The following is an 18,859-nucleotide window of genomic DNA, read 5'->3' as shown; positions in this document are numbered from 1 at the left end:
TCCTGCCCTCTGATTGGTCGAGCCCTTGAGGGACTGACGTCACCTGGAATTCCCCCCCCCCCCCCCCACTTCCCGTAATAGCAGAGACGACAACAAACAAGATGGCGGACTCCGCCACGCTCTGATTGGCTGGCCACGTACCCAGCGGCCACTCATTGGTCCGGACGAGATCGGTCCAGTTAGTAAGACCCGCCCCCAAAGCTATAGAACCAGAGCGGACAGAAAAGACATGGAAACTGTTTGATAGTTTCAACAGGACGAATCAAATTATCATATTAATGTTGTCAGGTTCAGTCATTTTAATATATCAGCTCCAGTACATGAACACAGAGAAAGAGGTTTAATGTGAATTATAACAATGAACTAACTGTGGGGTCCGATCTGTGCGTTGTGTTTCTATGTTCTGTGCCGTTCACACACTAACGCGCTGGTTCAGGTGCAGCTCTGCAGCCTGAACGAGGACTCGAATAAAAACTGGTCCGCGGTGTCCTCGTCCTCCTCATCCGGAGAAATGTCAGCCTTCAGCCCGAACCGGGTCCAGCCCGGAGAGCAGAGCCGGAGCGGAACCGAACCGGACCCGGACCCGCAGGAGGCCGGGGTCCTGCAGCAGCAGACCGTGTTTGTCATCCTCAACTCGGCTGAAACTCTCAACCTCGTCCGGTGAGTCCGGAAGTTCGGGGGGTTTCCGTTATGTCTGCTTCTCACGCCGAACTCCGTTCAAAAATCTGCGAATTTAACAGCGCCTTTCTAACGCTCTCTGCTGTTGATGTCAAAATAAAATATCACGATTCAAGCAGAGATTCCGGTGAAATGAATTAAACGTGTCGCTTTAGGAACTGACCTGTGATCTGCAAAGAGTGAAAGTATGACTTATGTTTCCAGGTGAGTTATATTTCCCGGGAGGCAGGTGAACCTTAAATTGCTGAACATATGAATGGAGTTTGGTTGGAATCGCCCTTTATTCCAATCACTGATCAAGTCCCGTTTGAATGTGTTTTGTGGGTCCTTAATTGATGCCGATGTGTACAGTAGTTTGTAATAATTAATTAGAATATGGTTTGTGAGGCAGGTCTATGATACAATAACTTAAATTTAAACGTAACACTTAATATATGGGCCTGCCAATTTAAAGGGCCAGAAATCCACACATTTAACACCCAGAAAGTCCCAGTGAACAGTTTCTTATTATTTACTGAGGCCGAACTGAATTATTGACATTAAAAATCTAATTTAAAGTGTCACTGACGACAGTTAATTTCCTGGGTGCTGGGGAACTTTAAACTGTGGATTTTATGAATGGAGTTTGGCGTGAATCGTGGCCTGCAATAAGGAGGTTACAAAGGCTGTCAGGTTGTAAATGTGGGTTGTGATGCTGCTGATCAGCATGTGACTGTCTGCCCTTCTCCGTCTCTAACCTAAACTAATCTTTGACCAAACTTTATTCCTCTGCTCGTTATGTCATTTGCTGTGAAGTCAGATGTTGTTATATGTTAATATACGAATGAGGCAAGTGAAAGTTAAATTAATGGGGTTTGGTCTGAGCTCCCCCCCATGGACACACACTATAGATGGGAATAAATAATGTATTAGACAGAAAGACAGAAAGCAGAAGTGAAAGTGAGCGTGACTCAGCCGTCGGTGTCTTTGTTGGGACGTCTGGTCCGGACCAGGGGCCCGATCCAGGATCATGGGAGATGTGAGGCTTAGAGGGAGCTGTAAAGGGGTGAAGGGGTGAAGGGGTTGTCCTGGAGGATCCACAGACAGCTGTGCTGCATCTGCTGAAACAAGAAAATATAAACCAAGAAAACTGTTAAAACTGATCGTAAGCATCATATCCTTGCAGTGCACATCATCTCATAAACTCATGAACTGAAAAACAAACAAACACAAAGTTCATTTTATTATGTGACATTTGATGCTGCCTTTACTGCTCTGTTCTCCTCTCGTCTAAAATCTGTTTCATCTCTCGAAGAGAAACTGACACAAGAGATGAAACTGAGTTTGTAGCAGAGTCTTGTCCTGAAGATCTCAAACCGATGCTGGAAAGGAAAGGAAAGGAAAGGAAAGGAGTGGACAGGGAAGGAAAGGAAAGGAAAGGAAAGGAAAGGAAAGGAAAGGAAAGGAAAGGAAAGGAGTGGACAGGGAAGGAAAGGAGTGGACAGGGAAGCGAAAATGACTTCTGAGCACAAGACATGAAGCTTGTGTTGAATAGTCGTCTTTGCTTCACTGTTCTGACCTTGTAATTTTCCTTTTATCAGTTTTACCTTCTTTAGAGTTTTATCACAGCGTTGGTAGCGAACACTATAACTTTCCATCATGTTCTACGTGAAGCTACGTCCTTCTGACAGATCTCAACATGAACTCACGGAATCACCACAGGAAACAGAATCAGAGAGGACACACTTCAGGGCAGAGGACACACTTCAGGGCAGAGGACAGGCTGTGAAGCAGGTTTCTGTCCCGCTGCTGCCTCTCTGTTGGACTCCGGTACTGCAGGACGTCTCTGGTCTCCTGAGACCGACATAAACCGCGTTGAGCTTTCTTCCCTCTACTGTCAACAACAAGTAGCACCCCCCTGACCCCGCCCCCGGTCCACACCTGGGTCAGCTGTTGGACATCTGATTGTCCTCTGATTGTCCCCTGTCCTCTGTCCTCTCAGGGTGGAGTCTGGTATTGTCGCTGACATGGAGGTTGATGGTTTGCTGCCGTCAGACTGTGACACCTTCTACCAGATCAAGAGTCAACCAATCAGCATCAGGTACCTCTGACCTCTGACCCCTGACCTCAGGTGACCCCTGACCTCAGGTGACCCCTGACACCAGTTCACTGATGATGTCATCGTATTTCTCTCTCTCCAGTTCATCAGTAGCTGCCTCCTCCTCTTCCTCCTCTTCATCGTCACTGCCGTCAGTCATGTCGTCAAGGTAACCAACGACAACAACGACAATAACCCCTCCACAGGGAATCACAAACTGATTATAACCTCCTCCTCCTCCTCCTCCTCCTCCTCCGTGCAGGGTCTTAATGCGTCAGGATCTGATGCGTCAGCAGGCTCTAGAGGAGGAGCAGAAGGAGGCGCAGCAGCAGCAGCTCCTCCGCTCCATCGACTCCTCCTCCTCCCCCATCAGCGTGTCTTCGTCCTCCTGCAGACCTCCTGCTCAGGTCCCTGTGGAGGTGCTGAAGGTAGGAGGAGTCGGCAGAGAGCCGCTGGTCCAGAGGCGACGTTGATCTAAACGCAGTTCCACGTTTGTCCACCAGGTTCAGACTCACCTGGAGAACCCCACCAGGTATCACATCCAGCAGGCCCAGAGGCAGCAGGTCCAACAGTACCTGTCCACCACCCAGACGGCCAATCAGCCGCCAGCTGGCCACTCCCCCCAGCTGGGCTCCAAGGGAGGACAGCCAGTGGACAGCAGCCCCAAGCAGGAGGTGAGAAACCGTCCAATAAACACAGCTGGAGCTAATAAACGTACAGACACAGATCAACACATGACATGAACAGGGTCTCAGTCTCAGTGACGCCAGATAATGAAAATATCCTGTGGACGTGTTGACGTTGTGTGTCAGAGTTTTAAAGGACTGTTGGTCTGAATCTGCTGAGTCGACTCTTCCTGAGGATCTGAGTCAGTTTCCTCCTAAAACCACTTCATCAGTCGGACTGATTCAGCTCCTCAGGTTCCTCCTGCAGCTTTTCCACTTCTACTGTTCAGACACCAGACGGCATGAGATAGACATGAGATAGATATGAGATAGACATGAGATAAACATGATAGATATGAGATAAACATGAGATAGACATGAGATAGACATGAGATAGATATGAGATAGATATGAGATAGACCTGAGATAGACATGAGATAGACATGAGATGGACATGAGATAAACATGAGATAAACATGATAGATATGAGATAAACATGAGATAGATATGAGATAAACATGAGATAGACATGAGATAAACATGAGATAGATATGAGATAAACATGATAAACATGAGATAGATATGAGATAAACATGAGATAGACATGAGATACACATGAGATAGACATGAGATAAACATGAGATAGATATGAGATAGACATGAGATAAACATTAGATAGATATGAGATAGATATGAGATAAACATGAGATAGACATGAGATAGACATGAGATAGACATGAGATAAACATGATAAACATGAGATAGATATGAGATAGACATGAGATAGATATGAGATAGATATGAGATAAACATGAGATAGACATGAGATAGACATGAGATAAACATGATAAACATGAGATAGATATGAGATAGATATGAGATAGACATGAGATAGATATGAGATAGACATGAGATAGACATGAGATAGACATGAGATAGACATGATAAACATGAGATAAACATGAGATAGATATGAGATAAACATGAGATAGACATGAGATAGATATGAGATAAACATGAGATAGACATGAGATAGATATGAGATAAACATGATAAACATGAGATAAACATGAGATAGACATGAGATAAACATGAGATAGACATGAGATAGACATGAGATAGACATGATAGATATGAGATAAACATGAGATAAACATGAGATAGATATGAGAGAAACATGAGATAAACATGAGATAAAGAAGGCGTCTCGTCTGTGATTGGTTCATTCAGATGGAAGAGGCCGTCATCAATGATGTCATCAGCCTGGAGTCGAGCCTGAACGACGAGTTCCTGACACTGATTGGTCCACAGTTCGCCAACACGGTAACAGATGCACCAGATTAGTTGGTTGTCCTGTTTGCTAACTAGAGCTAATTAGCATTAGCTGTCCTCTTAGCTTCAAATCACACAACGTAGCATCAAGATGCTTCTCACTGAGTCTAACTAGTTCAACTTTAACTAGTGTTTCTAGACCAAGTAAAACTAGACTGGTTCTAAATAACTGAGTCTTTCTCCTGAAAGAGCAGAGAGCTAGCCAGAGGAGAGAGCTAGCCAGAGGAGAGAGCTAGCCAGAGGAGAGAGCTAGCCAGAGGAGAGAGCTAGCAGGAGAAGAGAGCTAGCAGGAGGAGAGAGCTAGCAGGAGGAGAGAGCTAGCAAGAGGAGAGAGCTAGCCAGACGAGAGAGCTAGCAGGAGGAGAGAGCTAGCCAGAGGAGAGAGCTAGCCAGAGGAGAGAGCTAGCAAGAGGAGAGAGCTAGCAGGAGGAGAGAGCTAGCCAGAGGAGAGAGCTAGCAGGAGAAGAGAGCTAGCAGGAGGAGAGAGCTAGCAGGAGGAGAGAGCTAGCAAGAGGAGAGAGCTAGCAGGAGGAGAGAGCTAGCAGGAGGAGAGAGCTAGCCAGATACACATGATAGAAAGAAACAACATAACAGCCTCTTTCCTATTGGTGGAGACATGCATCCATCAGCCAATCAGGACATGATGTGTCAGTGGTTGCTAAGCAACAGTGAGAATATATTCAGTCTATGGAGACAGGAGACAGTTTAGAGACATTCAGACATTATTACTGGTTGGACACCTGATAGTTGTGGACATGGTCCTAAATAGTTTTAATGGAAATAGTTGTAAATAACTAAATGTGTTGATCAGCTTTAGAAATGTCCAGGTTAGATTTACATTCTAAGTTCTAGAAATGTTTGGTTCAACATGTTTGTGGTTTTCTAACTGGTTCCTCCTGGATCTGATGGTTCTAGTCTGGTTTTAGCTCCAACGTGTTCACATGAAGAATGAAACCAAACCAGGACCAAGGTGAAACAGAATCAGACTCTGGACCATTAGACTCTGGTTGATATCTGTTGCTATCTAGCTGTAGCATTAGCATTTTCTTCTAAATATGCTGTAAATATATCTCCTAAAACCGGACGAAGGCCGGACGGAGCCGCCTGCAAGTCCCGAGTTTTCATGTTGTGAAGTGTAGTTATTATGTGCTTGTGTTGCTGAGGCGTTTACTCCCCAGGAGCATAATGTGGGGGAGGCTTTTCTCCTCCCTCTCCTCATGTCACTCTGCATCTCTTCTTTTCCTGTAATTTCCCAAATGTGTGGGACAAATAAAGGTTCTCTGATTGTGATTCTGATAAATACATGTGTCTGTCCTCTTACCTTCTTATGGCCGATGCTTCAGATCCTTCTCTCAGCCACCAGAGGGCGACGCAGATCATTTCTGTGAATATGAGTTTTAGTTCAGTTTTCCAAACTTCCTCGTTTCTGTGGGTGGAGTGTGTGTCTCGGGCAGATAATGAAGCTCTATGGGAGTTTTTTTTCTTTCTTAAAGAGACGTTTCCCCATTTTTCAACAGTCGTCTGAACAGAAACAGGAAGAGCAGCAGCAGCTCGTTCTCTCTGGCAGTTTGTCTGTTGTTGTGAAATCAGACAAGATGAGGATTTTAGTTTTGCTGCCGGATCACGAGAAGAGGAGGATTAAAGCAGAGGTAAAGGTTTGGTTGTTTCAGTTTGACCTCTGACCTCGGGCGGCTGGTGAAGTGGAGGCCGTGACCCTCAGACTGGATCAGGGTTAATGCTGCAGACTGGACTTAAAACCAGTTTCTTTTTGGTCAGATTTCATTGTGAACTCAACATTTAAAGTTGTGTCTCTTCTCATTCAGATGTTTAAAGGCTCTGAGCTGCTGCTGGTCTTTGAAGTGAATGGAGATCATGCTGTTCCTAGAATCAGATGCTAAGCTAGCTCGCGTTAGCCTCAGTTTGGCTGTTTGTTTTCTTCTTTAAACTCTTTTAATTACATGGAAGTAATGCCTTGTTTAAACAGATGTTTTCCATTAACATACGACAAATATCTGAAGTTAGCTTTAGCTTTAGCTTTAGCTGGGTGCAGCTGCAGCTAGCCGTTCATGTTTTGTTTCTCTTTAGTAAAACGTGCTTCTCTCCTTTCATTATAATTAACCAGAGAATAATCAGAAGCTTCAGACTAAACATGGAAGACAAACTTTAGAAAGTGAGATGGTTTGACTGTAGTTTGCATCTCGTTTAATCAGATTAAATCTCCTTCGTGTTTAATGTGTTTCATTGTTCGACACCTTCAACAACTTTTTGTGTCTTTTTTGTCCACCATGTGTCCACATGAATGTGTCCCTGTTGCTACGGAGACAGACTAACTTGTGGACATTGTCCAACCAGAGGAGAGCTGACGCTTCTTATTGAGAACAGTGTCTCCCAGTGAACAGTGGCTGCAGGAGTGGACACATATTAGCAGCAGCATTGGCAGCTTGTCTTTGTCTTGGTTTGTCTTGGTTTGTCTCCAGCTGTTAGCCGCGTTAGCCCAAGTGCTAGCAGAATCCCCGACTAACGTATGCTTGGCTTGGTTCATGTGCTGTTTGAAGCTGGAAAGAAAACTCCTTCCTGCAGAGTGTGATGATACTTTATGTGTCTCCACTGGTCCCTCTTGGTTTCTTTGTGTCACTGCCGGATCAGCTGGTGCTAACGCTAACGCTAACTCTGCTTGGACAAACTGAGACACGTTCACAGTCGTTCTACAAACAGAGGTGGTGACTGACTGAGTCCTCGGGTTCAGATGAGACACAGAAATAAGTGGCTTCATTGACTCCAAAGAGCTCTGAGCTCTGACCTCTGACCTCTGCAGGGTGTTGGTGGGTCATCGTTGGGCCGTATCAGCGTTCTATCAGTGGATGGTCCTCACAGAGATGTAAAACACCCGTGTTTCTAATGCTGCGCTCTGATTGGTCCTTTACAGCTGCCGGTGTCGGGGAATTTGCTGGACGTGTACGATGGCAGCAGAGAGATGGCCACGCCCACCGTCACCATTAGCAACAGCTGCCCGGCCGACCTGCACGCCATCAAGAGAGAGATGAACGGTAAATAACAGGAGCTCTCTGATTGGTCATGGTGGCGGTGAAGCTCCTCCCCCTGTTTTTCCGTTTTCTGTCCCTGTTGAAAAATCTGTTCTCTTCAGTTTGATGAGTCAACATCAGCACTTCCTCTGAACACACTCACACTCTCTTTCTATGTCTGCGAGGACCTTCCAGCCACACTGTGCATCCCCCCGACCCCCGACCTCTGACCTTTACCCTCAGACCAGCCCTGAACTGCTTTTTATTCTCTGACAGTTTGAAAGCTAAAGATAAAAAAACTAGACAACATTCACAGATCCACCGGCCGTGTTTTCCCACATCATCAGTTCCTACTTCCTGAGTTAAACAGAACGAGACAGGAAGGAGCTGAGAGACGTCTCCTCCATAGACCGTATATAAATATGGACTAAACACGTCTCCTCCATAGACTGTATATAAATATGGACTAAACACGTCTCCTCCATAGACCGTATATAAATATGGACTAAACACGTCTACATAGACCGTATATAAATATGGACTAAACACGTCTCCTCCATAGACTGTATATAAATATGGACTAAACACGTCTCCTCCATAGACTGTATATAAATATGGACTAAACACGTCTCCTCCATAGACCGTATATAAATATGGACTAAACACGTCTCCTCCATAGACCGTATATAAATATGGACGCCACTTGAACATTCTTCAGCATTATATTAACTACCTAAAATGACAAAAATCATCCTTGAAAATAATTATCTGATGTGGAACTAACAGGGAGGGGGCGGAGCTTATGACCTATACTGCAGCCAGCCACCAGGTGGAGCTTTTCCTTCACTGTTTCACATTATCACATACTGATGCTGATGCTGTTGTTGTTGTAGATGTGGAGACCAAAGCTCTGATGAAGGAGAGACAGAAGAAGGACAACCACAACCTCAGTGAGTCCCTCAAACATTTGATCAGCTGATCACATATTTTATTCAGTCTTTATTTAACAAGGTTTTTATTTTACATTTACATCTGATCTGCTCATCTCATCACTGTTTTCATCTCTTTGAGTCTAATGAAGCAGATCATGATGTTTAACTCTGACTGAGTGATGCTAATGTTAGCATCATGATGCTAATATAGAGAAAAGTTATTTATTATTTATAATAAGAAGGAATTGTCTCGTCATAAATTAGGAGGTCGACGTGTGAATCAGCTCCAGGTTTGATTATTTTCTGTTTGTGTTTCAGTCGAGAGGAGGAGACGCTTCAACATCAACGATCGCATCAAAGAGCTCGGAGATCTGATTCCCAAGTCCTCGGACCCGTCAGTGAACGCACCACACACACACGCACCTACACACACACACACACCTACAAATACACACACACACACACACACCTACAAATACACCTACACACAAATACACACACACACACACCTACAAATACACACACACACCTACAAATACACACACACACACACACACACACACACACACACACACACACACCTACACACACCTACAAATACACCTACACACAAATACACACACACACACACACACACACAAATACACACACACACCTACACACACACACACACACACACACACACACACCAACACACAACCTACAATACACTTCACACAAAAACACACAACACAACACCACAAACCAATACATCACACAGTCCTCACCACACAACCTACAATACACACACACACACACACACACACACAAACACAAACACACACACACACACCACACACAACACACACACACACACACACACACACACACACACACACACCTACACACACACACACACACACACACACACACACACACACACACACACACACACACACACACCTACACACACACCTACACACACACACACACACACACACAGTTTCTGTGTTAACGAGGCCTGTGTTTGGTGGGTGTTAACGAGGCCTGTGTTTGGTGGGTGATAACGAGGCCTGTGATTGGTGGGTGATAACGAGGCCTGTGGTTGGTGGGTGATAACGAGGCCTGTGGTTGGTGGGTGATAACGAGGCCTGTGATTGGTGGGTGATAACGAGGCCTGTGATTGGTGGGTGATAACGAGGCCTGTGATTGGTGGTTCAGGGAGATGCGCTGGAACAAGGGGACCATCCTGAAGGCGTCGGTGGATTACATCCGTAAGCTGCAGAAGGAGCAGCAAAGAGCCCGAGACATGGAGGAGAGGCAGAGGAGGCTGGAGACCACCAACCGCTCGCTGCTGCTCCGCATTCAGGTTCAGGGCGCCTCCTCGTTAGGTCGTTAGAGCTCCACCAATCACACGGCACCGTTCTCACTCTAACTCATTCTGTGCTGCAGGAGTTGGAGCTGCAGGCCGGCCTCCATGGCCCCTCCTCCTCTTCCTCCTCCCCTCCTCCCACATCCTCGTCCTCCTCTCTGGACCCCCAGACCCTGCTCTCCCCTGCCCTGCCTCACTCCTTCTCCACCTCCTCCTCCTCCCCCCTGGTGACTCCTTCTCTGGGTCTGGACGCTCTGAGCTTCGTGGAGCTGGACGAGCCGCGGGGGGCGTCCAGCGTCTTCTCCCCGGACCTGATGTGTGACGTGGGGCTGACGGAGCTGCAGGGCCTGGGGGAGCTGCTGATGGAGGCGGGGGGAGGAGGGAGAGGAGGCGCGATGTCCGACCCCATGTTGTCCTGCGGCGCCTCCAAGACGAGCAGCAGGAGGAGCAGCTTCAGCATGGACGAGGACCTCTGAGGGCGGCGCCGCCAGCAGCGCTCTGATTGGCTGGAGCTGGAGGCGGGGCTTATTTTCTGTATTTTTAGCTTGTGACATCGTCCCAGAGTAACCATGGTAACCTCATATCTTCCACCGGACTGCTGTCTTCTCCTGTAACCTGGGCAACCGCTTTTTATCATTTACCCCCCCCCATTGACAGTTACCATGGTTACCCCTGTGAGACGGCCACGCCCATTTTAACAGTGGTTGCCACGGCAACTGTTCCCCCTGCCCCTGGCGACGTTATCAGAAGGTTCTTAACACGAAGACCTCGTCCAGCGCTGAGGACACGTCTGGTAGCTGAAGCTGAGGGACGAGCTGCATGGACACGTCACGGCGCCACAGACACAACGCTGCCCTCACAGGGGCCGCGGCGTTCTCAGGAATCATCTTACCTTCCATGTTATGTTGTAGTGAGTCAGTGTATCATGATACGATCCTTATTATGGGATGTAGTGGGAGGCCCACCCTAGTGTTCAGAGTTTGTAGCCAGCTGCTAATTAGCTGCTAACTAGCTGCTAACTAGCGGCTTATTAGCTGCTAACTAGCTGCTTATTAGCGGCTTATTAGCTGCTAACTAGCGGCTTATTAGCTGCTTATTAGCTGCCATAAATAAGCCTTATTGTCACACGACTAGTTTAATGTGGTAATCTGTGTCTGTGATCTTAATCCCATGTGAAACCATTAGACCAGGGATGAAATCATCACATCAACATCATTAATGTGTTCATCTGGTTTAAACACTGACACGTTCTTGGTCATTTCTTCCCCGGGATCAATAGACTCTAAAATATAGTTTTTATTATCACTTATCACGACGTGTGGAGCGCGGCAGAAAGTAGCAGAGACGTGACTGTGGACAGTAAATTAGGACAAAGCTCAGAGAAACAGCGTCACAAAGGTCACCAGGGCAGAGGGTGGAAATAAAACACGTGAAGTGCTGCAGCGCCCCCTGCTGGTCAGGGAAGGAGTAGCACCGACATAGACTGTAGGAAAGTGGTGAACTCCAGGGACACGGGCGCCGCCATCTTGTTTTCAGTGGGTCCAGGTTCAGGATGAGTCGTCCCTCCTCCCTCGTTCCAATGAAAGTTAGCGATCTCTAGTAACAGGTGGAGGGCAGGTGTTTATATATATATATATCATCTTCTACTAGGGTCGGGGTGGGGGGGGTTGCTGGAGCTTATCCCTTATACTACGATATTTCAGATTGTACACAGATGTTCCTATGGGGTTGTCATGGCAACTGTCTATAATCATGATGTCACTTCCCATTTCTATAGAATTAAATAACTTGAACATATGTCAGCATTATACATTACACAGCATTAACTACCTAAAACGTATGTAACGTGTATTCTAGTGTCTTAGTTTGCCCTAAGCCCCGCCCAGTAACACGGGAGGGGGTGGAGCTAATGACCTATACTACAGCCAGCCACCAGGGGGAGCTCTACTGCCTTCGAGGAGCCGTCATGACGTCCACGTTTTTTACAGTCTGTCCTGCTCCTTCTTTCCTGTAAATATTTGTACATAAACATATTGATCTGTAATCACTGTGCTGGAAACAAACGTCATGGGATGAGATTTGATTTTATCTTCAGAAGGGAAACGAATGCTGTCTTTAACTGCTTCCAGTTTGTTTCTGTGAAATCAGTCCTCGCGTTTATAGACGTGAAGGAAAAGTTTGTACTGTCTGTCAGCGTCTGTTTTTATTTTAATGTTTCATTTCCTGGAAAATGTTTTACAAATGCTGGTGACTCATCCTTCCCCCGGGGGGCGTGTTAATAGTGACTCAGGTGTGTGTGTGGGCGGAGCCTGTTCAGACCAATCAGAGCAGACTTGGACTCCTTGGCTCTGATTTTAAAGCAAACATGTAAAATGTTAGCCGACTGTTAGCCGACTGTTAGCCGACTGTTAGCCGACTGTTAGCTGACTGTTAGCTGACTGTTAGCCGACTGATGGGAGTGTTATATATGAATAAAGGGATTCCTGTTTGTTTGTTTGTCTGTTTATTGTCGTTTATGATTTCAGTTCCTGTTTGTTTATATAGATCTGCCTTGTTTTCACATTTTTATATAGAAATAAAGTCGAGAACGAAAAACCAAACAAACGTGTCATCATTCATCAACAAACCACAGAGAAGAACTGAACAAATAAAACACAGAGATTCAGCAGGAGGCGTCGTTCTACTGAACCCTGCCACTTCATTAGGTACACCAGTGAAGTCATTCTAATCCAAATCGCTGATCATCTGGAGGATCATCTGTTGAACTGAATTAAAGTGTTCCTGTTATTTAGCCCCGTCTACGACTACTCTGACAAAACATTAGGAACACGTGAGTTCAGTAGTTCTACACAGATGGATCATTGCCTCTGTGAGTTATTAGAGTCTGGTGTACCTAATGAAGTGGCCGGGGACCTAGTCCAGGTTCATCCACATTGGGTCTTTGATGTCGGCGAGCCGGGGTCACAGGTCAGGTGCTGCTGTCTTTCCAGTGATTTCCTGTTTCCTGTTTGGGCGTCCTTCAACACACACACTTCCTGTCCAGATCCCGCCCCCTCGACCCAGGCCCCGCCCCTCCTCCTTCCTTTTTTAATTTTAACACCATGAACGGAAAACACTTAAACACTTAACGTCACAGACCTCGACCCCCCAGTCTCACTTCATGAAGAATGTGTGTACCAGAAGAACCGGGCCCAGTTTAACTGCTAAGTTAGCTAGCATAGTTACCTGTTACCTTCACATGCTAACTCTAATTTAGTCAGTTATAAGGTAACGATGGGAGTCCAGGTCCTGGTTTATCTGAACCGGAGGAAACTGGACTGAACCTCTTCATTCTTTATCCAGGTCCCCATTAGCTGTCACCAAGCTAACTGCTTCAAAGCTAACTGTTCAGGGCGTAGGCGTCTGGTCTATTAACAGGCAGGTCTAATCAGGGTCTAATGTGGTCTACACGGTCCCCCCTCTGAACTGGTTTATGAGGAACCATGACGAAGAACATGTGTCCTGATACTGATGTGTTCTATTAGGTCCACTGAATGCTACTCAGAGCCAGCTACAGCTAATCCAGGTAGCTGCTAGTAAACAGCATGAGGGGTACAAGGGGCGGGGCCAGAACACATCCGGGTGTGTGACATCATCGTGCACCATGTTGTGATTGGCCGCTATGCTACGCTAGCTATGCTACGCTACGCTGGGAAGCAGATGGAGCAGCACTCCAGGCAGATCTCCAGGCAGTCGGAGGAGGCGCAGCAGTCCTCCAGGAGTCCACACTCCAGGACGGCCTGACACGCCTCCTCTGTGCACGCCGCCTCCCCCGCCACCTCCACGCAGCAGCAGCAGCCAATCGCAGCGTCGCAGCAGCCGGCCCCGCCCACTCCACACGCCAGACACTCCCCCACCGCAGAACACATGGACAGTAGCTCACAGAAGAGACAGGCCAGGACACAGTGGACACAACAGTCTGCAGAGACAACAGGACAGAGACAGGGTCAGGACAGGTCCCTCCCGGACCAGGACCAGGACCAGGACCAGGACCAGGACCAGGTCTAAGTCTATAGATTCAGGTGAGTATCAGGTCATTAACACTTAGAGCTAAACGAAGCCCAGGGACAGATTCTAATAATGAAACTAGAAAGCTGATGTTTTGTGGAGTTTCCCTCCAGGTTGAGAGAAGATGGACGTCAGGAAAAAAAAAGACTGGAAGCAAATGAATCCAACGTTCAGCCTGTGAACACTGAGACCTTTTAAAGTAGACCTGCTACTTATCTCTCTGAAGCTAAAGCTCTAATAGCTTCATCCTTCTCTCTCTTGGTCTAGTTGGTAACTGACTGATGTCCAGAGGATCTGGACCGTTCCTCTGCTAGCATTAGCATTAGCATTAGCCTTAGCATTAGCATTAGCATTAGCCTTAGCCTTAGCATGTGTTTTTAGCTGCAGTAGGACGTTAGTAGTAGTAGTGTGGGCTGTGTCCTTAGTGAAGGATGAACCAGCGACCCACTGGACTCCTCCCGTCCTCATGGAGGCGGCCATGTTGATATGGTCACATGATCACATGATGCTTAACGCGGTGCAGATGCTGGTGTGTGTGCTGTGTAGAGATAAGAGGGCTCCCTGTGGTCTGGTCCAGCTGATAAACCCTGACGTGGGGCGGGTCTGTTTCTGTTTCCATCTGTTTGAACCGTTTTCTGTCTCTGTTGGAGACTTCCTGTCCACACTGTCCTCATTTTCATGTGTTTATCCATTTCATCCACACATGAAGGTCTTAGCCGGCTGATGGAAACATAATTGTTAGATGTGTAGACGAGTCAGTGACGAATGATTTTTATCTTAACGAACGAGCCTCTGTTTTTATCTGGGCACATGACTAACGGAGACTTTTACCAGAGCTGAGCGGTTTTAATGTGGACTCCACCACAACCGATCCAGTCTGACCCCTGGGCTTAGGACCAGGAACCAGGAACCAGGAACCATTGGACAGGTCTACTGGTGGTTCTGTCTGTTTCTCTGCTGGTTAACAGGACCAACATGGAGACACTGAGACATAGTGGACAACTAAGACCAGCCTCCTGATTGGACCATCGCCACCTGAACCGGACCATCTGATTGGACGTGATGAACTCACCGTCTCCAGCCACCTCCTTGATGTGGGCGGCGTCTGTCTTGAGGGAGGCGGAGCTTTTAGTGGTTGACGGACGATGCTGAGGATGAGGAGGATGATGGTGTCTGTTACAGGTGGACTGAGGAGGAGGAGGAGGAGACGCTGACGAGTTGTGGACACCTGTAGACAACCAGACAAAAGTTTATAGACTCAATTTGAACCCTAGAGTTTTATTGTAGGACAGAGGAAGATTGTTTTACTTGTATGAAACCTTGTAGAACACATCAGACAACATCAGGACACTTGTTCTTCTTCATGGTTCCTCATAAACCAGATCAGAGGGGGACCTTGTAGACCACATTAGACCCTGATTAGACCTGACAATGTTTCCTGGATCTTCTCTGATTGGCTCAATGAAAACCACATGACACTAAACTCACTGAGAGGAACCAGGAACCACGTTACCTCATATGGTTCCTGGTTCCTATAGAGAGTTAATGCAGGATCCTCAGACACGTTTAAACATGAAACATAGCTCTGACTCTAGGTGGCGCCGTTCAAAGGGTCGACAACAGTAAACTGACCTGGACACGAAGCAGAGGAGGAGCTGGAGAGGAGTCGAGAGCTGTCACTGGTGGAGGAGGAGCTGTCCGTCAAAGAGTCATCACTGCTCTCAGTGTCCTGAGGAGGAGGAGGAGGAGGAGGAGGAGCAGCCACGTCTGCAGGGAGAAACAGCAGCAGCCATTTTAAATCCTGATCCAGGTGTGATCACTGATCTTAAAATAAATGTGGAGACATTGTAGAAGCTTCTTATTGGATCAATGGAGTCAAAGCTCCGCCCACAGAACGGGGGGGGGTTCTGAGTAAATATCCTGAAACAGGAAGTGGTCTCCTGTTGCCTCTGGTTCAGACAGGAAGTGGATCCAGATGTTGGACTGACCCCAGATCAGAAGCTCTGCTCTTGATTTGTTTGGGAGTCACTGGTCCGTGGCCACTTTATTAGGTACAGTGAAAAAATGTCTCATCTCCTCAAACCTGGTGTTCCTAATGAAATGGCCGCTCCTCTCACCTGTGCTTTGGTGAGGAAGCTTCCCATTGGCTGTTGGCTGGCTCATGATGCACCGTGATTGGCCGGGGTCTTTGTTAGCTCCGCCCTCTGTGACATCAGAGTTGTTCCAGTGTGACATCATCATCCTGTTGTTTCCACACAAATACAATGAAACAGAAGTTTAGGATCAATGAGCAGGAACATCCTGAGTGAAAGGGAATAAAGAAGAATCCAGAACTATCAACATGGTCAACTCAGAGTCACCGCTGGTCCTGAAAGAGACGCAGGCTAAGAGACCAGGAGAACATGGTTCCACTGGTTCCACTGGTTCCACTGGTTCCTCTGGTTTATGGAGCTTAGAACATGGAAGAAGTCAGATTTGTTTGTCTTTCCAAGGATTTACAGGGAAATATCAAAGATACATTTAATAACTATCTGTGACATCACTTTACTCCAAAGAGCCTGACTCACACACACACACTCACACACACACTCACACACACACACACACACACACACACACACACTCACATACACACCTGGTAACACGCACACACACACACACACACACACAGAGACACACACACACACACACACTCACATACACACACACACACTCACACACACACACACACACACACACACTCACATAACACACACACTCACACACACACACACACACACACACACTCACATACACACCTGGTAACACGCACACACACACACACACACACGTGTCTGTGACACAGACACATGTGTGAGTGTGTGTGTGTGTGTGTGTCTGTGTGTGTGAGTGTGTGTGTGTGTGAGTGTGTGTGTGTTCCATAGATTCTCATTATCCACTTATTCTGAACTAGTTTCACATGTTTGAACTCATCTGTTGTTACTTTAATAATAATCTTTAACAGTTTCATTAAAGCTTCATTAAACACGAGTTCAGGTTCTTTACAGCTTTTTTTTCTCTGACTTCATTAAATAAAGAGAAAAATAAAGACTCACCTCCTTCTTCTCCTCCTTCTCTTTCTCCTTCTTCTTCTGTCTCAAACTCTCGTCCTGGCTTCTCTGCAGAGTTCATGAGTGTCTGATAAGCTCCACCTCCTGCGCCTCCTTTAAAACCCTCCCTGGAGCCGGACCCTCCTCCTCAGGGGCCTGGCTCCGCCCCATCAGCTGGTGGCCTCTGATCAGCTGATTCATGGATTCAGACAATCAGCTGATAATGTTTTCATCCTTTTAAATAAAGGGAGGGAAGACGAACACTGGTCCACATGTGTCTCTTGGTTAATATTCTTGTTTCTGAAGATGAGCTGGTGGAGGCGTGGCCTAAAGATCAGCTGAGACTGTGAAATCAGCTGTTCACTGCTCTGCTGTTCATTGGCTCATTTTATTCTCTTACTAAATTTCTCTCTCAACGTCTATTTTCTATCTGGTTTATTTTTTTCTTTGCATTTTCTTCATTTATATTTTTAATCTGTATTTTATGAGTGAGAGAGAAACGTTATTATAAACCTGAAATAAACTGGATTTCCCTCAGGATAAACTTTATTTTATTTGAATCTTATTTCATCTTATTTTTCTTTTTACTTGTGGTGGTTAAAAGTGTTTATTTTTTATTCTTGGATTCTTTTTTTTTCCAAACAGAGAAATGAACAAAACAAATTAAAGAACAACAACAACAGCATGAATAAACAGTTGCCATGGAGACCAGTAAAGGACCAATCCTCCAGCCAAAAACATCCTGAAAGAGAGAACATGAAGTTCCCTGTGTGGGAAGCCTCCATATCCATCACTGTTCCCATGTAAAGGTCTGTGATAACACTGAGACAATTATCTACAGCGCGTTTCATGTCATTTCTGTCTTTGCAGCCAAAGTCCTAATTTTCAAACGATCCTTCTCATTTACTGTTTACAGGTAAATCTCCCAGATAGAGCCTCACACATGTTGCAGGGATCCCACATCTAAGAATCTGCTGCATAGTTGTCCCAACATTTCCAACATTTCCAGAACCAAACACTGTCACGATGATTCGCTTCATAATCCACAGTTTCTCCAACATTTGATGAGGCGATGACATAACATAACATAACATAACATAACATAACATAACATAACATAACATAACATAACATAACATAACATGGCATAGCATAGCATAGCATAGCATAGCATAGCATAGCATAGTGTAGCATAGCATAACATAACATAACATAACATAACATAACATAACATAACATAACATAACATAACATAACATAACATAACGTGACATGACATAACATGACATAACATGGCATAGCATAGCATAGCATAGTGTAGCATAACTTAGCATAACATAGCATAACATAACATAACAATAACCTTTCATCTAAGGAGGAAAAAAAACAACAAGGCAAGAAGCAGAGAAAACAGATTGACATGTTCTTCCATTGTTGATTGGTTGTTGTCTCACCCGACTCTTTTTCACATCTCTCCTTAATGTAACTTGTAGTATTCTAGTGTATATACTAGTCATCACACTTCCTCTGTGTAGTTTAAAAACTATTGGTGCTGAGATACCAGAATGCATCTGCTGTAAGCTTGGCTCTTAACCAGGCGCCATCTTGGCTCGGCGTCACTACGTCGCCATTTTGGTCTCGTCATTAATGATTATTTCCCATAAT

General features: G+C 45.9%; 2 protein-coding genes across 4 annotated transcripts; one reads left to right on the top strand and one right to left on the bottom strand.

Moving 5' to 3' along the window:
• Nucleotides 1-237: 237 nt before the first annotated feature.
• tfe3a (transcription factor binding to IGHM enhancer 3a) lies at nucleotides 238-12,662 on the top strand. The gene is made up of 11 exons (XM_047586945.1): nucleotides 238-660; nucleotides 2,660-2,758; nucleotides 2,859-2,924; nucleotides 3,018-3,183; nucleotides 3,259-3,429; nucleotides 4,651-4,743; nucleotides 7,679-7,799; nucleotides 8,669-8,725; nucleotides 9,026-9,101; nucleotides 9,908-10,055; nucleotides 10,139-12,662. The coding sequence occupies exons 1-11, from the start codon at nucleotides 512-514 to the stop codon at nucleotides 10,532-10,534; spliced, it is 1,542 nt and encodes a 513-aa protein (XP_047442901.1). The 5' UTR covers nucleotides 238-511; the 3' UTR covers nucleotides 10,535-12,662.
• On the bottom strand, nucleotides 12,545-18,393 carry zgc:113363 (uncharacterized protein LOC791449 homolog). Of its 3 annotated transcripts, XM_047588185.1 has the most exons (6): nucleotides 17,201-18,393; nucleotides 16,466-16,556; nucleotides 16,223-16,347; nucleotides 15,738-15,872; nucleotides 15,178-15,333; nucleotides 12,545-14,016 (listed from the first exon to the last, which is right to left on the bottom strand). In XM_047588185.1, exons 2-6 carry the CDS (start codon nucleotides 16,507-16,509, stop codon nucleotides 13,742-13,744), a joined length of 735 nt encoding a protein of 244 aa, XP_047444141.1. In that variant the 5' UTR covers nucleotides 16,510-16,556; nucleotides 17,201-18,393; the 3' UTR covers nucleotides 12,545-13,741. The 3 variants fall into 3 exon arrangements, 2 of the variants coding, with proteins under 2 accessions (XP_047444141.1, XP_047444150.1); XM_047588194.1 differs by lacking the exon at nucleotides 16,466-16,556; XR_007112996.1 differs by lacking the exons at nucleotides 12,545-14,016; nucleotides 17,201-18,393 and adding an exon at nucleotides 14,242-14,825 and having other exon boundaries at nucleotides 14,937-15,333; nucleotides 16,466-16,777.
• Between the last annotated feature and the right edge of the window lie 466 nt (nucleotides 18,394-18,859).

The sequence above is a fragment of the Mugil cephalus genome, chromosome 1, assembly GCF_022458985.1.
Source record: "Mugil cephalus isolate CIBA_MC_2020 chromosome 1, CIBA_Mcephalus_1.1, whole genome shotgun sequence".
NCBI lineage: Eukaryota > Metazoa > Chordata > Actinopteri > Mugiliformes > Mugilidae > Mugil > Mugil cephalus.
The sequence above is the reverse complement of the archived record's forward strand: the minus strand, read 5'-3'. Positions and strand labels throughout refer to the sequence as shown.

Coding starts and splice junctions, on each gene's coding strand:
- tfe3a (XM_047586945.1), top strand. CDS start 512: ATGTCAGCCTTCAGCCCGAACCGGGTCCAGCCCGGAGAGCAGAGCCGG. Junction 2,925..3,017: donor CCGTCAGTCATGTCGTCAAG/GTAACCAACGAC, acceptor TCCTCCGTGCAG/GGTCTTAATGCGTCAGGATC. Junction 8,726..9,025: donor GAAGGACAACCACAACCTCA/GTGAGTCCCTCA, acceptor TTTGTGTTTCAG/TCGAGAGGAGGAGACGCTTC.
- zgc:113363 (XM_047588185.1), bottom strand. CDS start 16,509: ATGTTCTCCTGGTCTCTTAGCCTGCGTCTCTTTCAGGACCAGCG. Junction 16,348..16,465: donor CGTCTCTTTCAGGACCAGCG/GTGACTCTGAGT, acceptor TGGAAACAACAG/GATGATGATGTCACACTGGA. Junction 15,334..15,737: donor CTCCTCTGCTTCGTGTCCAG/GTCAGTTTACTG, acceptor GGTTGTCTACAG/GTGTCCACAACTCGTCAGCG.